Here is a 19,536-nt window from a genome sequence, read left to right as displayed (position 1 = left end):
GGCTCCAGCATGAGGCCAGGCTCGCGGTGTCACTGGGTTGCCATCAGTGCCACATGTACGGCCCAGCAGCCAGAGGGAACAGCCAGGCCCTTCCTCAGAATCCCCGGCTTTCTCCCGTGCATTAGCACCAACCTGCTGGCCGTGGGTGGCTTTGCTCGCAGCAGCGGCCGCTCCTCATCTTCTGGCACACAGAGCCCTGCCTCAGCTGCAGGGGAAAAAAGGCCCTATCGATTGTACGTGCCGCTGTTCATTCAAGCAGCGCTTGTCGTGACAGGGCAGCAGCAGCTATAGCTGTCCTTCCCCTGGAACAGCGCAGAGCAGCCGTCCTTCCCGAGAGCCAGGAGCTGCTGGAGAGGGCAGGACACACGGATGGCGTCTGCTCGTGTACTCTGACCTCCCCAGTCCCGAGGGCCGCAAGCGGTGGGCGAGGAGGGGAGGCATGCCCTAAAATCTGCCATCCCTGGTGCGCAGAACGTACCTTACTGAAATGACAAAAATCACAACCACGGTACAACCCACAGTTAAATGCGCTTACTAAGTAAAACCACTATTCATACGTGATTATACTGGACACAGATGCAGTATCAGCGCTCTTAAAGGAAACGCCAGTATTTCTTCACTTAAGCTTTAACAAACCTCCAGTTTGATTATGCAGACTTAAAACTCAGTATATACTGGTGAGTTACGAGCATGAGGAGCTGTGCGGTGTTCAGGGTTAATCCTCAGGTTCTGTCTTCGGCTCTTTGTAAATCTACCTGCTTTTCTCCAGTGTTAACCTTGAATTCAACCAGATGAAATCTAGGCGCAATTGGTCCCCTGCTTCTTTTCCATTAGCTGATGATTGAATCTGACTTAGCAGCTCCATGGCTTGACCTCTAGAAGACTGACACCAGATCTCGGAAGCCTGTCTACACAAGAGTACGATTTTAAGTAGCAATAGGATGTCTGTGAGAGCTCCACCGCCAGCCTATGCTTCCCTCAAGGAAGGAGGAAAGGAATGGAAGTGCTGATCAAAAAGGGCCTCCCCACAGTGCCAGGGTAATGGAACATCCTTCCTGGAAGTGCGGAGAGTCCAGGAGGCATTCAGGGAGGCTCTGGTGAGAAGAAACAACGAGCAGTGGGATTTCAAATAGTCCTTCCCTCAAAGGAAAGCCGCAAATTGTTTTTTTTCTTGAATGGAGTAAATCAATATGATAAGCAAACAACTCTCCAAAGTAGGCACATGACAAATTGGAAGATGACAAAGGGCAGAAATTTCTGTTTATTTATTCCTCTTTAAAATTACTTAAAAGGAAATGTAAAACACTATTTAAAAAAAAGAGGGGATTCAAAATATCGAGAAGCTGAAAATAAAACCACAAAGGAGGCATTACAAGGTTAGCAGAGCATAGAAAGCATAGTTAGTATAAAACAGATTTACAGTCTCAGTGAACAGCAAATTCATGGTGCCCATGTAAATGGAACAGCATGTGATCTGCCCCTACCCTCTGTCATGAAAAATTATTTTGTCATTTTGTTTTATTGTAGTACGGGATAGGAAAACACAACAATTTTAAAAAGCAACATTTTCAACTGGAAGAGAGAAACATTAAAAATATGATATTGCTCTGTAGGCACTGATAAATATTTTTCTATGGTGAAAGAGCGTGCCAAAGCAGAATTCAAAACTGCAGAATTCAAAATTGCATAATTCCTTAAAATGATATGGCCCTGGTGTGACTGCAAAGAACAACTAGCTATGCCATTTCTCTGGCACTGCCTGACCGCAGCCCTGCCCACTACGAACCATCTGCAACGCTGGAGTTCGGACAGGGCGAGGCAGACACAACAGGCAGCAATACTGGAAATCGAGAGCGTCCCCTGACAAGTCAGAGCGCTCTGACAGCTCAGAACCACGAACGAAGAGCAGCTGTGTGTGCCTGCCAAGGCTTTCACTCGGCATCTTTCTAGTTACTTGAGGTGCTGAGACCTAGTAAGGAGCGAACAGGAGCATGAAAAGGTGGCTGCCCACAGGTCTGCTTAGAAATAGCTGCTCTGGTGGGCAGCGGTGCTGGTAGGGCAGCTGCAAGTGCTGCCCAAGCTCGCCATCGGCAGACGAGTCCTTCCCTCTCCCCTCGCTGAGCACAGGCAGCTGTAACGTGACTTAAGCCCTCCTCTGCAGAGCGCTCTCACCAGACTACGGAGCCCTTCTGTCCTCTGAGGGCAGGGATGTGGATTTCACTAGGATCTGCAAAAAAAATCAGCTCCAAGCAATTGGGGGAGGGCACCCCAAAGCAGATTTTTACCTTGCAAGCATCCTCACTGCTGAGGCTTGTCCTCCCCTACCTGTTTTGGCACGCGCAGTGCCCGGCTCCCCTGCACTGGTGAGCACGATGCCTGAGATTAGCAGTCCCAAGCCCCAGGGTCCCTGCGCACAGGGGATGAAAGGTGCGTGTCAGTCTTCTGTTCTACTAGGGACACTCTGGCTTGAAAAAGTCAGTTTTTAAAAGACGCCACGGCAGGAAGCAGTTAATCAAACATGTCCTCAAACATGCGCTGCCCCATGGCTATGTAAACCTCTTTTTCCTCTGGCGTCATCTGGGCCACCAGCTCAGGGCGCTGGCTCACTTGGCTGTATGAGTGTGGACGCCCAGCCACTGTGACAGTGGGGTCTTCTGCCACCACCTCAAACTCTTCATCTTCATCCTCATCCTCCAGCCCGTATGTTGTGGTGGCCGTGGTGGGAGGGCGGGGAGGGGATTCCTCCTCTGACTCACTTGTCTCACTCTCGGAGTCACTAGCGTTGGCACCAGAGAGAGGAGCAGCACCTCCGACGGTGACTGTTGAAGCAGAAGGCGTCTTCTTCTCGTGGATAAGCAGGGCACGCATCACCTCCTCGTTATCATCCAGAGCTGCCCGGCCCTCCTCACGCTCCTGGAAGGCACCCAGATCCCGGCTCCCTGCAAACAGACAAAGGGAATGATTGCTTCCTCACAGAGATCTGCCTAATGGCCCTGGAGGCTTTCTGCACCCATATGAATTCCTGCCACAGAGCACGCCTGGCCAAGTCACACCCGCTCTCGATACCTCCTCTCCCTTAAAAGCCAGAGGTAGTCATGTTTCTTCTCATAACAGCAGAGCAAGTATTGACATGTCCTGGGAGTTGGGAGGTCTGGAGTCAGTGCAGCTCCCAGCTGGGAGCCTCAGCCAGGAGCACATCACAAGAGAAGACAAAAAACGTATGGGGAGCAGGCACCTGGAAATTAGCCCCTCGCGGGAGATGTCCAGCCCAGGTGCCCCCCAGCCGGGCTGATGCGCTTCCCTGGCTGTGGAGCAGACAGCAGCCCTGGGGACCTGCGTCTGCCCTTCCAGGCACCCACAGCCCATGCTGCCACTTGCCAGAGAGACAGCGAGTACCTCGGTGCTGTTCCACAGGTGACTGAGCACAGGCTGTTTCCTTTGTGTCCCTTTGCTTCCTCAGCCTGGAGGACTTGCGGTCAAGACCAAGACAACTGTGTTGTCGGTGGTTGTTGTCTGTGTGTTGCCAGCACAGACCGTAAGTGCAGCCCCCAAACCAGGCTGAGCTCCCCACGTAAGGATTAAAATGGAGAAGCAGATGAATCCAGGCGGACGGGGAGTACATGGAAACTGTGTGTTACAGAACAACGTTCCAAGCAGGTGTCTCTGGTAAGCTCAGAGGTGCACCTACCAGGCAGGAAGGGAAAAAGCTCATTACAGGAGGAACGTGGCTGTGCTGTCGAGCAGGACCTACCTCATCAGGCGGATGCAGCGTACAGCTTGCAGCCAAGCTGCACAGCAGCTTAAACCAGCTCCGGCTCTCCAAGCTGAAACAGCCCAGCCAGCCACCCTGGCTCCCTACCCGACTTCTTATCTGCAGGGGACCACGGGCTCCCTGCTGACGGACACGCGTGTCCTCTTTCAGGAAGCTTGGCAGCACAGTAGCTGGGAGGGTTTGACGTCTGCAGTTCATGGATTCAAAAGGTAAAATTCTGTTCAAAAAGGGGGCATTCTGCAGAAAACCTCTCCTAATCCTACATTGGATGAGAGGGCTGTGAGTCCACCCAGGACCAATAAAACCTGCGGCAGTATGGAAAAAAAGAAAAAAAAAAAAAAAACCAAAACAAATAAAAAATAGAGAACCTTATGTAAAAACACAGCCTAAAAAGTAGGATAGATTCCTTGTGGCAAACTTTCCATCTTGCACCAAAAGACGTTGCCTATGAACAACTGCTGGAGCTGAGGTGACGGCATTCTGCCTTCATACATTAATGCCACTTCTCCAAGGCACGGACCCTCGTGGTTTCAGCACCCCATCCAGGCACCTGGCACCCAAGCCTATCCTCCCGGGGTCAAAAATGCACTGGTTATTTTTTTCAACCCGAGATGAAAAAATGCTATGAAACAGGTAAACTAGGGAAGTAAGTTATGAGTTTAGCAGTAAAAGCCAAGGGAGTTTGTGGTCACTCCTTTCCTGCAGTAAAATAAAGGCCAAAAGACCCACCCTTAATGTCACTGGACTTGTGTTTTCCTTGTAAATAAAACTGTAGTAACGGGTGACGGCTACAACTACTAATATTAGCACACTGGCAAAATTCTTGAAAGGAAGAACAAAGGTGTTGTGTTGGCAGCCTTGTGCTCAGCTCGTTGCTTGTGCCTGTCGAGCCTCAGAGGCTACTGGAGAGCATCTCTGTGAAATAACATCATAGCTCATTGCACGGAGAGCTGTGAAGTGACCACAGCCTGAGGGAGCTCCGCAAGGTCTGGCTTTGTGGCTCAGGAACGGGGCTGTGTCTTGCTTGCAAGCACTGTTCCTGCCACATCCAAGCAATGAATCTTTTCTGCCAACATTCACAAGTTTCTGTCCTCCCCGTTTATGTCCCCCAAGAACTACCGAAATGTGTGGCAGCAGCAATTTCAGGCTATTTCCACAAGTCCCCTCTTTGACCTTCAGTAGCGGCAGAGGTTAAGCAGCGATGCCATGGTGCCGTAAGGAGATACACTCCCCCTCCATGTCCTTTAGTGGCATTTGAGGAACATTTATCTGTGTAGACTGAAAGCCATGCTGAGGAGCCAATATAAAACTACAGGTGAACTGAATGTCTAGCAGAAAAATGGGGTGAGAACTCACCATGGCTGGTGAGTAACAACATCTGCTACAGACTGCAGAGGAGGCTGTTTCAGTCACCTCACTTTCCTATTTGGAAAATGCTTTGGGATCTGTATGCTTGAAAGATGCTGCAGGTGAACAAGATCATTAGATATATTCTGACCGTGATTTCACATCTGTTTCTTCACTTCCACTCTACCTACATACTCCACTCCTCTCCTGATCACTGCACTGGTTCCAGGGTCTCACACTCACACGTGCGGTTCCCTTTGCCATCTGCTCTTTCGAGGGCATCAACAGTTTCAGTCTATAATCTTTAAATGACTTGGAAGATGGCATCTATTTATTCACTCTTCTAACAATCATAAAAGGTCTCTATTTTCTATTTGTAGTGTGTAAGCTTAAATAGCACATTTACCAAAGCAGAATATTTCTACTAGCGGTTACAAGATCTTGACTATGGTCTACAGACAGTCTGATACCAACACAAATGAAAATAAAAGCCAAGATAATGAGAAACGAACAGAAGACTCACCTGCCACGGTGACAGACCTTCCTTCCTACTCTACTTCCAGAAGCTTTATTTCTGACGCAGTCTTCATATAAAACACATTTTGAAAAACAATTGGCAAGAAAAAGGCTGAGAGCAGAAAACCACTGCTGGTAAATCTGGTGGGCTTCAGTCACTGAATGATAATAAAAGTTATTTTTCATCAGTGACCTATCAGAGAGGCAGTTTTCTAGATAAAGCTGAAAGACCTTCACCTAGAAGCAATAAACTCTCAAGGTGGAAGATGTAACAGATAATTAACATTTTAGAAGCCCAGAAACGATTTTGCGGACAGCTCGGCTTTACTGACCTAGATTTTAATCCTGGATCTAATAAATCAGATTTTTTTACGTCTGCCTACACACAGGTGCTTTGCACAGCAGAGGGGAGCAGAGAAAATCTGGAGTGTTGGGAGCAGCAGCTGTACACACACAGGGGAACATGTTTTTGACAGCACTCTAAAAGCACCACATAAGCAGAGCAGTACTTCTGCCCTGTGCGTTTTCTTACCATCTTTGATTTCATCAGGGTCATACGCTCCCTGCACCGTGCTCTCCCGTAGCCAAATTGGCCTCTCTCTGGCTGGCTTTCCTTCACTTGCAGACCGGTTAAGATCTTCCTGGTCTTCCATGTTGATGACAACGTTCTGGGTATACAAGTCCTCGTATGATGGTCCCTTTGTAGACCATGCTTCCCGATGGTGTCCACCTGCAAGGCCAGCTGCTGTCCCCGAGCCAGTTCCAGCTGCACGCTCCTTGCTACATAAAAATTCAAAAAGAGAAAAACAGAGCGCTCAGAAGCCTTCCTTGGCCAGCCCTGCAACACTTCAGCTACGATTACTTATCTCCCATGATCTGCACCGAGAACTTGCACTCTCATTTCTAACATGTGGTGCCAGGAATTTCTTCACCAGCTTGCTGGTTTGGAGAACGTGGGGATCTCTAATGGCAAACCCCGCATGACTCCGTGGCAACATCCACAACAGACACTGAAAAGAAGAGGCAGCCCTAAAGCTGCTGGTACACTCGTGTAAAAACAAACATAAAACCCCAGAACACCCTGAAATAAAAGCCACAGTAGCAAAACAGTCGGGCAGTGATCTGGTATTTGGAAAAGCCTCTTATTTGGCCTTCACACAGCAACCATGTACCACTGGAAGAAAGCACTGAAGTTTAAACAAGTCCGATGGCAGGTCCAGAGACCCAGCATGCTCAGATGTGTGAACCACGATGAATCACAGGACTCGTGAAGGAGTTAACCCACCATGAAAAACACAGTTCAAACCTCTGCTTGAATCGTGAGTGACGATGGACACGATAAGCCATGTCTCCTGCGTTACACAGGAGATATGTACTGCCCACAGACACAGCCCTGGGAGGACTGGGGAGGCCAGGCAGAGGAGAAAGATGGGAGGGCACCTTCAAATCAGAGACCGGGGCAAAGGGCTTTGTGCGGTGATGGTGTGTGGGAGGAGGCAAGACAGAAGTGCTGTTACTCTGGAAAAGCTGGAGAAAGAAAGGCGATGACCGTCACCAAGTCACCAAGCCCTCCTTTGTTTCCTGAGAGGAGCTGCCACCAGCACATTCTCCAGGGCTCAGGGGACTGACGAAGAAAAGAAACATCCCTGCTTGGATCTGATGGGAAGAGGACATCAGGTGGAGTATTTTCTGCACAGTGATGGCAATGAGCCTAAAATACTCTGGTCTGTGCTGCTACATATGCATCGATCAGGGAAAGCAGCTGAACGGAAACTCACTACGTTCTGGGTGGGGAAAGCCAAATGTGACCGTTCCTCTACTTCAGGATCACATTTAATCTTCCCAGAGAGATGGATCCGCTGCAGCCTGCCCACCCTTAGCCACATCACTTCAGTCATCTGACAGCCAGTGGTACCTACGGATTTTCACAGCTAACAGTCCTCCCTGGATTCCTCTCGTCCAGAGCAAATCCATCAAGGATACTCGAAGTGTCCCTGTTCTGCTGCCAGCTGAGGCAGCAGGAGCTGCCAGTAAGCATGGCTCGGTCACCGCTTTCTGCCCAACAGCCCCTCCTCCAACGGAGCAGCTCAAAATCAGATTGCCGTTGGAGAAGACCTGAGTAATGCGCAACTTTTTTAATCAGCAAGGACTTAACCGCTACTTGATGAGCTAATTCTGCTGGATTTTTAGGGGCAAACAGTGAGGGGAAAATACATAGGGAGATGATCATCGCTCTTCCCCAGATCAAAAATATTGGTGTGTTCAGCTGCAGGTCGGATTGAGGGCTACTCGCAGCCTCCCAGCAGTGGGTTTGCTGGGGTCTGTTCGCAAAACACGTGACAGCATCCATGTTAGCGCGTGTCCACACACTAACTGGTTCTCTCCTGCAGCCAGCCCTGCCAGGAGAGCTTCACAGCAGCCTTGAATTTTGGGGCAGAAGATGCATGCACACGTATTGCTTATACAACCTAAGGAACCACACAGAGACCTTCTTCCCAGTGTGTTATTTCAAGTGCTGGTACCTTTCAGCTCTCCAAGACAGGCGTGTGTTCTGTGAAAAGCACCACTCTGCTTCCCACACAATAGAATTCTCTAACTAGCGTTTCCCTGACGATTTTATGTAATCCACTTTCCTCACACGATACACAATGCAGCTCTCCCTCCCCACGACTGCAGCGTGACAGCTAAACCCTCAGCAGCGCCAGGGACTGCCTAATAACGCTTTTGCACACAGGTCCCCGTAAGCATGCTTGAAATGGACTTTTTTTCCTACATAGTATCATTTAGCAGCAAAACACTTATTCCATGATGGCAGGAACATTTCAAAAATGAAAGTAACAAGCCTTAAGAGACACCTACAGTACCCATGACTTTAAGCCATCTACTGCAATGTCCTACACTTAGGTGGAACCATCTAGATGCTTTCTGACTACTTTCAGACCCCAGTGAGCTTTGCCAACGTGCATCAATTTCCTTCCTTGTTTGTGGAACTGCATCTTCAGCGACACTGTTGGTAGGAGCGAGCAACCCCTTGAGACTACGTGACTGGGGGAATACTCCTCAGGGCAAGAGGAGACCTTACTGCTCAGCGACCCCGTTCCAAAGTACAGGATTGACCACCACAGATCTGGCGCTGGCAACAAACCAGTTGTGCGAGCTGCCTTACAAGCAGCATGGAGTGGGTGAAGGGAATGCACTCTTAAATTCTCCCTCTCTTAGATCCAGGATCTGCTTTCTCTCCCCTCGGTCCAGACTCCGCATGGCCATCCTGCAGTCGGGAGCTGCGGCAGGTCAGTGGCCCAGGTGTGGCATGTGGCTACATTTGCTCAGTTACCCGTCGGCTGGTTTACCTTGATGGAAATCCCTTAACGAGCAGTTAGCTGCCTTTAGAGGCAACATAAATAATCCTTGCCATAGGTGAGGTATGGACCACAGAAACCACACTGTGCAATGGGGAAACAGCTTGAAATTTTCATCTCAGTCCTGCTCAGACTATTAAGAAAAGGTCTCGCGTAATGGGGATAAGTCTTTTTGTGCCATGTTTGAAATAAAGCATTTTTTCACTTTGCTGCTCTTAAGAGCTTCAACTTCACAGCAGACAACCCATGGTCCTTGATAGCATGACCACAGAAAATTAATTCTGTGAAGATTTTTCTTCTATAAAATCATGCTATTTTGACATAAGAAAATGGAGGGGTTATTAAGGTCCATCTGTTTTAGAAAACCACAGAGAAGGGCTTAGGTAAAGCAGGTTTTTTTCAAAACCTGTGGGGCTAATTCATGTTCTGCCAAGATTAAGAAAATTAATGACCTCCTAGAAAGATATAAATGAAGATCAGCCCAGTTTCCCACAGCAGGTGAATGACAGTTATGCAATGTCAGTGTGGTCGCTTCATGCTGTAAGTCTCCTGAAAACACACGAAGCCGCCTGTGTTGGCGCCAACACCAGACACAGGCACTTCGTGACCTTTTCTGTTTGTTTCAGAATCACCAAATGTCAGTTTTGTCAATGCTTTCAGACACTCAAGAGTCCATAAAAATAGAGAGAATAAATAATCCAGGGTTTGGCACTTTCAAAAAAAATCTCACAGCGGTGCTTTCATGCAATTGGCTGCTTTGCATTAATAAGTGTTAATAAATAATTAAATCATTGTATGTGCTGAAGCAAGTTGTGTTCAAGTAACCATTTAAAAAGCCGCCTATTTATTTTGTCATTCCTTGCACAGAGTAATTAATCATTTACAATGTTTTTAAGTATTTAAGAGTCAAGTAAGTGGGTGCTGGTTTTAATCATGGGACTGCACTGGACTTCTGCTGTGATAATTTCTTGGGCACAGAAGGGGAAGACTGAGAAATTACCCTCTTTTTGGTGGGGTTATCCCAGTTCTACTACTCAAACTACAGAAAAGGGTTTTTAAAGCAAAGTCTAGCGATTCAACTTGGGCATAAAGGCTTCAAAGAATTCCCGTATCACCAAAGACATGTTGAGCGACCTTCGAAAAATCTCTTCCCCTCTCTATATTGCTTCTGTTTTTCCATCAGAACGATGAGGAAAATTAGCTACCTTCTTGGCTAGAAAAAGATTATAAATAGATGAAGAAATTTTTATTATATTAATTAGAAACTGTCTAGCATGAATATATGAGAAATATTCTCTCCCAAGGTTAGCCTGAGAGAAAAAAAAAAAAAAAAAAAAAGGGTATCCTGCTTGCTCTGCCATTAAGTAAAGCCAGGCACCCCAAGGCTCTGTGGGAATGCTTCCCCTCATGGTACATCCCCCCCTCCATGCGTTTAATTTATTTATTTTAAACACAGAGAAGCGCATCACATTTCACCACAGCTGACAAAACTGACAGCTCCCCACATCTTTCTGCATTATTTAAACATCATCTGTTTTTGTACAGCTAGGAATGTTCTGAAAGAAAGTGTCATTTCCCATGGGTAGGAACATTTTAAAGAGTTTTTGACGATAACATAGTCTCCTCCCAAAAAGAAGAGGTGTGTAACAAGTAGGAGAAAATCAGAAGAAAAAGGCACCCTTATTATAAGTAATGCCTTCAGACTAGAATGATGTTACATGTGGGTTTGAAACGCAAGGTATAGAACGCAGATAGCTTAATTTCAAAAGCCGGATAGAAGCAAAAGGAATAGATGAAAGAAAGATAAGGGTCTGAGAGAAAGAAGACAGTGTAGATGGCACCTTCATGAGAGCCTTGCCGAACGACTGCACTTTGCATTTCTTAAATACTGCGGCAAGGGCTTGGTATACCTACCCGCTGCAGCACAGCCAGCAGCAGGTAATTCGTGTACCCCACCCCATGGAAAACTACAGGCAGGAGGCTGACCAGAAGCATAGTCATCTGCCTTGTTTAGCAGAAACTGGTTATGGCCCTTTGTATCCTTCTAAACATACATTCCTTGGGGAATCTGTCAGTTGCTTGCACAGCTGGTGCTGGACAAGGAAGTCCTCAAGGCAGCCAGAGGCTGCACCAGGTCTGGGAAAGCCTCACAGAGCAGAGGGACCGACTGCAAGGAAGCAGCGCAGCGAGAGAAGAGCAGGCGCGTTCCCACCTCTGCTTCAGGGCAGGAATCTCTGTGGGTTCTGGCTCCAGGATCTCATAGGCTAGGTTAACGTCTTCTGTCTCACGAAGCAGCGCATAGATGGGCTCGATCTGCTCATTAAATCTTGCCACGAGTGTCCTTGCATCCTTTTTGGGCATGGCTGACTCATCTTCTTCCACTTCAGTCTCACAGAAAGTACAGCGGAAAGTTCCTAGAATGAGAAAAAGTTGCTAAGCACTGGAAGGAGAGCAGCAGGCCCGGCTCTTACACAGCCTTTCAAGAGCAGTGCTTTGCTCTCTCCTTAGCTCGATGCTAAAGAGCCTTTCTCCCCCTGACGATCCCTTCCCACACGCAGTGTACCTGGTTATTATTTAAGCAGACAACAAAGCAAGCATTTTGATGCCATCCAGTGATACCCAGGTGGGTACAGTTCCTCGCTCTGAAAAGCCCAGATGGGTTGCAGTACCTCTACTGAGACATCTCCTAATCTCACTCCCTCTTTCATGCTGCACATTTTAAATGTCAGCTACGACTGGGCTGTGATAAAAGGCTATACAATATACTCTTAGGAATTCACATATCGTCTGTTTTTCAGGTGCTTGTGCTGGCATCTCCCAGGCCACCTGAACAGGCTAATTTCACAATGAAACAGGGTATAGTTTTACACTGCACCAACCAGCCTGCAGTAACTGCTGCTGGTATAACCATTTTTATTCTGCAACTACTGGAGAGAGAGAGAAAAAAAAAAAAAAAAAATAAGAGGCTTCTCATCATGTTTCAGGGCCCAAACATGCAAAACAGTCATTGCTGCAGAGCAGCAAATGCAAAAACTTATCCCACCTAACCTCCAACTTGACTTTTCCAAATTAAGAATGGCAAGATAAGAATTGTATGAATGGCAATTAAGAATAAGCTCATTTTACAGACTTCACCAGGATCTATAAAAACAGGTCAAACAGAAAGGCAACTGAAATGGTTGCATGGCAATGCAGTTACAAAAAACCTACCGAACTCCTCCACAGCAGGCTTATTCAGTCTCACCGCTCCATCTGCGAGTAGGACCCTTGGGGCAGTGCACGCACAGTAGGACCTTACCATATGGTCCACTGCGAGGGGAGCAACACGGTGTAATGACTTATCCTTGCAAGTGCTGGACTGAGAACATACCAGTGCCGCCTCAGAACGCTTACATCCAGAGTGATGCTCACAGGCTTCTCGACTTCCCTGCTCCCTGTGGGATTGTTTAATTTAACCGTTCTGTGACACCTCTACACATCTAGCATCATCTCTCAATACCCCAGCGTAGAAAGGAAAAGATCTTTTTACCAATGGGGAGCCTGAGAACAGGTCGTATCAGGGAAACAATAAGCTTATGTATAAAAATCGGAATTAGAATCAGTAATGAAGCCTACTGTATCACCGATGCTATGTACAAACACAGTCGAAAGAATGGGGTTTGCCCAGGGCACACAGGCACAACGTAATGAAGGCTTCTGGTATCTTGTTTTGCTGCTTACACAGACTTGCTAGTCTTGTCACTTCATTTTTCAGTGTATCTCCTTCTCTGCCTGTAATACAGTGATAAAACCAGACCTAACTTCTTCACTGATTGCTGTGAGGGCTAGACAATGCTTGCATGCTTCTTGGAGAGCCCTCAAAAGCACTGTTTGTGGCAGAAATCAGATCTGTTGCCTCTCATCACAGCCTGTAAAGATGCAGTCCTCTACCCTGGCAAAAGTAGCTCTTGCTCATCGTTACTCATTAATTAATGTGTGTTGTATACGTGACCTGTAATACGTACACACTTCATGCAATAGACTCTTTAGGAAATCCGCCTTATCTACATGTAAAAGCCAGAGCACCCAACAACAGCAGTATGTAAAGGAAAGGATAAGTGGATAAAGTCTTCTTTTCTCCCATCCAAGCATGAAACAGTCTGCTTATTTTTTTTCAGGCTATAAAGATTGCCCCTACTGATTCAAAACCTGTACATTATATAAGCTGTCAGCCCAGCAAAATCTGAAGCCAAAGTTTGATCTCCTTATCCCACATCTGAGGCTATTGGCATGACATACTGGCAAACAAGTTGAATCCATTTAAAATAATTAGCACATCTCAGTTCCCATAATGGACTAAGTGAACAGACGCAGATTAATGAGGAAAACTCCCCTCTTTTTACACCCCCCAAAAGTCCTGTTACATGTTCCTGAGACAGCTCAGACTTTTCACACTTCGGTCTGTGAACCCCATGAGTATTTGCAAAAGATTAAGATCGTAGGGAGAATGGTTCCAATTCAGAGCACCAAAAAATCAGAAAGTAAATACAGCTCTAATGAAACGGAACTCCTAAAGCTATCATGGATTTGCTGCAACTTCCACCCCTCAGGGTTCTTAATAAGAAAAAAAAAAGTTAATAGATGAATTATGTAAAGAACCTGGGAATGACTGAAATGACAAGCTTCCTCCATTAATATGCTGGGTTTTTTTGAAGTGATGCAGCATTTCACAAGAGGCATATGTGATTAGAGAACCAGGAAGTTGCTTTGCCACAGCAGATGGCATTTATATGTTGCAAACCTCTTTCGTTAGACTGTAAGAGGTCACAAAATGTCACCAGAGCTTTTATGACATGGCACATCACATCAGCAGTGACACATGTTCCTTACAGATATGGACTCAATGTGACAAATGTGAAGTGGAGGCCATCCAAAGGCTCAGAATGGCAATGTTCCCACTGCGCCGATGTATTTCCTTCTTCAGCCCTTACACAACTAATAGTTTTCCATTCAAATATGCTGCATAAACCAGGACAAGTGGACATCCTGGAGCAAACAGACATGAGGCTTGCCTGCATCTTGGAAATGCTAATGGAAAGTGCATCCATCCCCTCTTTCCACACATGCTCAGGCCCTCAGCAGACATCTCTGGGTACACGTTGAAAACCAGCCATCTGAAAGAGATCTCCTCATCTGCTCCCAGACTCTCCAGGGCAGGTACGCTGGTAATCTGGCTCCCCAGGGCACAATAAGATTAAAGCAGCTCAAGCTTTGAAGTATAGGGCCAGAATATTTCGAGATAATTCCTAATGACTTGATTTCACTTGAGAGAAGGATAAGGTCAACCACCCACACGCACTGCATGCATGATGTCCAAGCGTGCCTGCTGCATCTGGTACAATTAACACATTTAGCTGGCTACAGCCTCCTGAGTCCAAGCCCAGGTCCTGCTCACACCTTTTGCCAAGGGTTCAAGCTTCACCTCCGGCCCAACAAGGTGTCTTCCACTGTGCCCTTTGCGATACTGCCCCACACCCTCACTACTCTGATGCTTACAAACTCTTTTTCAACCTAAACTTACTCTCATTAATTTCAAACCATGCCCAAAAAATGCCCAAAACCACACCTCAGCACAGCTAGCTGCCATCTTGCTGTTAATCCTTCAGGTCTGTTTACAAACTGCTGTTATGCATCCCCCCCGTCTTCATTTTGCAAGTCTCAATAAGCCCCGCGTTCTTCTTTGCCTTTTCAAACCAGCCACCCATTCCCCCGCCCATGCTAGCAGCCTCACTGGGCACTCTCTCCAGTTCGATCCCACCTTTCTGCTGTAAAGCTGGAAGTATACACAAGCATCCAGACGAGTTCTCCCCAAAGCCCAACACCATTAGTGCTTCTCTGATAGCCTTTGAGACCTTTTAAGATCGCAGGGTAACATCATGAAAGTGCTGCCTCAATTATCACAAAATCTCACGACACCCCCAGATCTTTTTTGCTCCTTCATAGTTTCCAGTTGATGAACTCCAGGTTTATAGGAGACATTTGCATTAGATGCTAGGTGCATGACACTGTAACTTCATACTATAACCTTTCAGCACCTTTTTATTCCTCCAGCCTTCATCCTCATCATATACTTGATTCTTGACTGTTGTGGCACAAAACATTAAGCTAATTTATTTTCAAAATCTCCCACAACCTTCTTTTAGAAGTAGCATTATTGCCATTACGTGGAGAATGAGCTAAGGCACAGATGGCAATATTTCAGCAGGATCTGCTGATTTGAGCAGTACTTGATTTGAGATGCCTAAGAAATGCTTTTCTGAAACTTCTGTCTCAGAAAAGAACGTGCAGTATTTTTATCATTCTTCTTCCAGGCTCTAGAATCAGGCATCTCAAACGAGTTAGGTACAACTGCTCATGATAGCCTTTGCAAAGTTTTACTCAAAATTACTAGTCCAATGCCACACAGAAACCAGACCAGATCTGGAGGACCAGATCATGTTCCTGTGGCTACTACAGTAATTTTAAGTAATTCCCCGAGTCTCCCACTGCACCTTTTTCCTTCTTCTGCAGCAAGCCAGACAAAAAGTGCACTGTATGTGCACAGCTCTTCTCTCTCACTAAGCAAAGCACATGTTTTCTGGGGGGAAAAACCCCATTATGTCACAGAGAAAAAGTTACAGGATGAATAAGCAACTTGAATTTCAGCATCCCTAACTGTGAGTGCTTCATTTACTGTTGGAAAGAGAATATTAAGACCCTGAGGAAAGGATAGCAGTTGCCGACAGGAATCCGGACAAACGCCTCCTGCCACGTGCTGTTGTGCCAACAGCCACATGGTTCATCTGCAGCCACGACGCCCTCGGTTCTGCCGAGACCTCTGCCACTGGGCTCAACAAAGACGAGATGACAACCTGCTGTGCCGCAGGGGCAGCAGGACACCTTGCCTGCTTGCTTCCTGGCAACGGAGGGAGGATGAGAAGGAAACACCGTGGGTCCTGCTCCAGGTTCTTGAAAGCAATGTGCTTTGTGGGAACCTGCTACCCTACCTGCCAGCCCCAAGCCTGAGGTTTCCTACCCAGTGCTTCCCATCTGGTCCCACCCCAGTTCCAGGCTTCTCCCCACTCTGATGGTCCTAGTCTCCTTGCTAGCGAGTCCTGCTTTCTCAGCCCCGGCTTCTATCACTTCTCCATCCACCCTTCTTTTCCTGGGCTGCTTTTTCCAGCCTCAGCCTCTCCCCACTCCCATGCCTCTCTGCCCCACGCTCTTTGATCAGCTAATCCTACTTCTTAATTTGAGCCTTCGTCATCAGATTAATTTCCTGTTTCAAGCCAGAGAGGCAGAAGATCTTTCCACAGCACAGGCCGTCATTCGGAACAATATAACACAGGCTAAGGAACAGACATTTCTCCAGTCTCCTCTTCCATTTTCTCATCAGCCCATTCTTCAATACAGCCAAACGGGGTTTTGATTAGATTTTCCTAAGCAATTTAAACTTAGTCAGATGCACAGAATGGGAAAAAGTCAGCATGAAGTAAGTGTCTGACAACGTGAACAGAAGAAAAAACACAGAGCAATTCCTGTGCCCGCCCTCCATGAACGATCCAAGCTCATGTAATGGAAATACTTAGTAACCTAAGTAATAGGCACTGCTGTCAATACAAATTATAATTAACTGCCTGTCATTTCTCATCGATTTTCAAGATTTACAGGACTGTTTACAACAGCACCTAAAGGCATTTCTCTCCTGAATCATTAAAGACACAAAGAGTAGGCCGACTGGCTACAACAGGCTTGGATCATTAGTTACTGCAACATACTCCACATCAGGATATAAGGATACTCACCTACTAGAAGTACCAACCTGAGGGGTTAAAGTGAAGCAAAAAGAGTTGTAATGACCTTAATGGATTGAGCTCATAACAGCTAATTGTTAAAACTGTTGATTGTTAACTGGATTAATGATGATGCAGATTAGACTGTAAGAGCTGTTGATCTTTAGTGATTCCCAGACTCAAACAGACTTCTTAGCCCTCATTAAACTGTCCCTGTTAGCAGCCCAGCGTCTCCAGTGGCAAATGTGCTCCTGCCCCACCAAAAAGTCTCCTGTTGATTTTATCCAGTAGCCTTCCCTGGCCCCATCTCTCTTTTCTCCCAATACTGGAGACCTGTAGTCCCAAGTACATTTGTATTCACATTCAGTTTCCAAAACCCCAGTTGCTTTAGGGAGAAAATGGAGAAAGCCACCAATAAAATCTCTCCTGAACGCTGCAGCAATACCATTCTCTCTTGCAAGTAATTCAGTGTTGCTACACATGCATTACGAGAGCACAGTGTTACATAAAATGTAATGCCACAGCTCATCTTCCTAAGACAGGTTTCATGGTCCACTGGATCTCTATCTCTTGAGGACACTCCACAGCCCAGGGCTGACTGCAGATACTCTATCCTGAAATGTGACACAGAAAGTGTATGGTTTTATATTAGTCCTGTTTGGGATGGACCAGAGCAGACACTGTTGTCACAGCTTCTCACAGTCAAAACCAAACACTGGACCACGTGTAGGAAATGTCAGCATTTTGGGAAGATTTGCTAACCCCACTTCTGGAATAAAACATCCAGCTTTGCCATTGAAACCTCACATGCATCAGGTTTCATCCCAGCAGCCCGAAAAGGCTCGCTTCAACATTTCTGACTATAGGGAAGATAGGTGTATTGCAACTGAGATGAGTAACCTCAGTCAGGGATGGTGCCAGAGCAAAGCCAGAACACGCGGGTGATACCTGGAAGCAGGGAACTGAAAAGTATGTGGGATGGTGCTGCCCCAAGGAGCTGGGCAGCACAGTGGCTGCGGTTTGGGGCGCAGGACGCAGCACCCCTACGAATGGCGCTGCAACCAAGTGGTGACACTCACCAGGTGAGGTCTGTGCAGACAGGAACGTGGACTGCTAAATGCAGCATCTGCCCCCAAAACTGACAGCTCTCTTCATAGCAGGCTGAGAAAGTACAGCATCTCCTCTGTCCCTTCGCATGCTTTCCTGAAGAGGTACCACCAGGTACACACAATTAGGATTATGGGCAGGAAGGACACCAACAACCAAGGCTGCCATATGCATCCCATTATCAGATCCTAGACTGACATTTGCTAAAAGATAATGTGATATAAAAGATATCACAGTTCTGCCTCAGATGAGCGAGGAAGCGTGTGGAGTGCACGTTTATAAAATGTCAGGCACGGCAGTTCAACTTAAAATGGGGCTAGGAACAAATACTGTAACTAATACTGTTATCTGAAGAGAGACTTTAATCTCCATGAATTCTTCTGCAGTATCTGAATTCCTAAGAAAGTTCTGTTATCTACTGTTTACAAATGGGATCAAGACCCCAAAATGGAGGGAGGAGGGGCGGGGAAGTCTTTAAAATTTTATATGCCCCAAATCTAGATCCAGTTTCTCCCAGGTCTGTATGTACTCTAGCTTAAATCCTACCGAGTCAACAGCTATGAGATCAATACTTCTCAGTACCAGACCATAAGGTTTTAAGACAGGTTTCTGTGAATTAGAGAACGAGCAAGGGCCATTCACCTGCAAACTGCTTGTTTTCACGGACCTATTCAATAAGAAACAGGACTGTACAGTAGAGGCAGCAGGATAAAATCCAGGTCCTTGGGACAGCACTCAGCTGTGTAGCCCACGTGTAACAGGTTTGGGAAGGAGTCTTACATACTTCTGCCCTCCAAATCAGCCTTCAAAAAAGGTTTATTCTATGAATTCATTAAGTGCAAAACCCAGTATTTGATCATACAATTCAACACCATTTCATAACCCGTGCACATCAAGATACAGCTCTGGCTTTTGAGTACCTGATTTTGAGCCTTAATAATGCCTCTTAAATGTTTTTCTTGTTTAATGCAGATTCAGAGTATTCAACTGCCCACCAGGTATTAAACAGAGTAAACATTTCATTTGGGATTAATGTCAATCAGTTTCTTTTTAAAGGTTCTATTATTGTAATATAGACATAGCAGACACAGCATTTAAGGGCACTTATGCAGTAGCACTATTTCTGATTCAGATGAGGTAATTCTGCCAGAAAAGTGTTCAAGAAGGTTCAAAACTGCAACTCACCAACATATGAAAAATGATCAAAACAATTTGTTTAAAAAATAAAAACAAGATGGCAACTTACAACAGCAACAACAAAAAGATAAAGGCATACTCTTAAACACACAGCAGGATTAGCAAGAGATGAAAGAAAGGTATTTTATAATTGCCATTAACCAGTGTCTCACTATAATCAGAAGGAAATTTCACTTAGCCAGTGCATATGTTCATGTATTATTTATTCTCCTTGACAGCAGTGTGTAAATGTATAAAAATTGAGGGACTGGCAGTCCTGGAAACAGAAGGTCTCTCTGTTAAGCTGAAGAGCGGATTTTACTCAGGCAGTTACATTATCTTAGGCATAATTTGGAAAAATGGTGGTGCTGGAATGTTATTACAGATGGCCAAGAAGAGTGTCCAGCACTTGTTCTGGACTCTCTTGGCAGAAAATGAACCCTGCTGG

General features: G+C 46.2%; 1 protein-coding gene across 2 annotated transcripts in view; it reads right to left on the bottom strand.

The window, feature by feature from the left end:
• Nucleotides 1–1,250: 1,250 nt before the first annotated feature.
• GTF2E1 (general transcription factor IIE subunit 1) overlaps nt 1,251–19,536 on the bottom strand; it is a 52,681-nt gene continuing 34,395 nt past the window's right edge. For both annotated transcript variants that reach the window (XM_055808539.1, XM_005231089.4), the window contains exons 3-5: nt 11,207–11,408; nt 6,168–6,415; nt 1,251–2,939 (exon numbers count right to left, since the gene is read on the bottom strand). In XM_055808539.1, the coding sequence (XP_055664514.1) occupies nt 2,509–2,939; nt 6,168–6,415; nt 11,207–11,408 (881 nt within the window). In that variant the 3' untranslated portion in view covers nt 1,251–2,508. The remainder of the gene's footprint in view (nt 2,940–6,167; nt 6,416–11,206; nt 11,409–19,536) is intronic.

The sequence above is a fragment of the Falco peregrinus genome, chromosome 6, assembly GCF_023634155.1.
Source record: "Falco peregrinus isolate bFalPer1 chromosome 6, bFalPer1.pri, whole genome shotgun sequence".
Lineage (NCBI taxonomy): Eukaryota > Metazoa > Chordata > Aves > Falconiformes > Falconidae > Falco > Falco peregrinus.
Note: the sequence above shows the minus strand (reverse complement) of the source record. Positions and strands in the feature narration are given on the sequence as shown.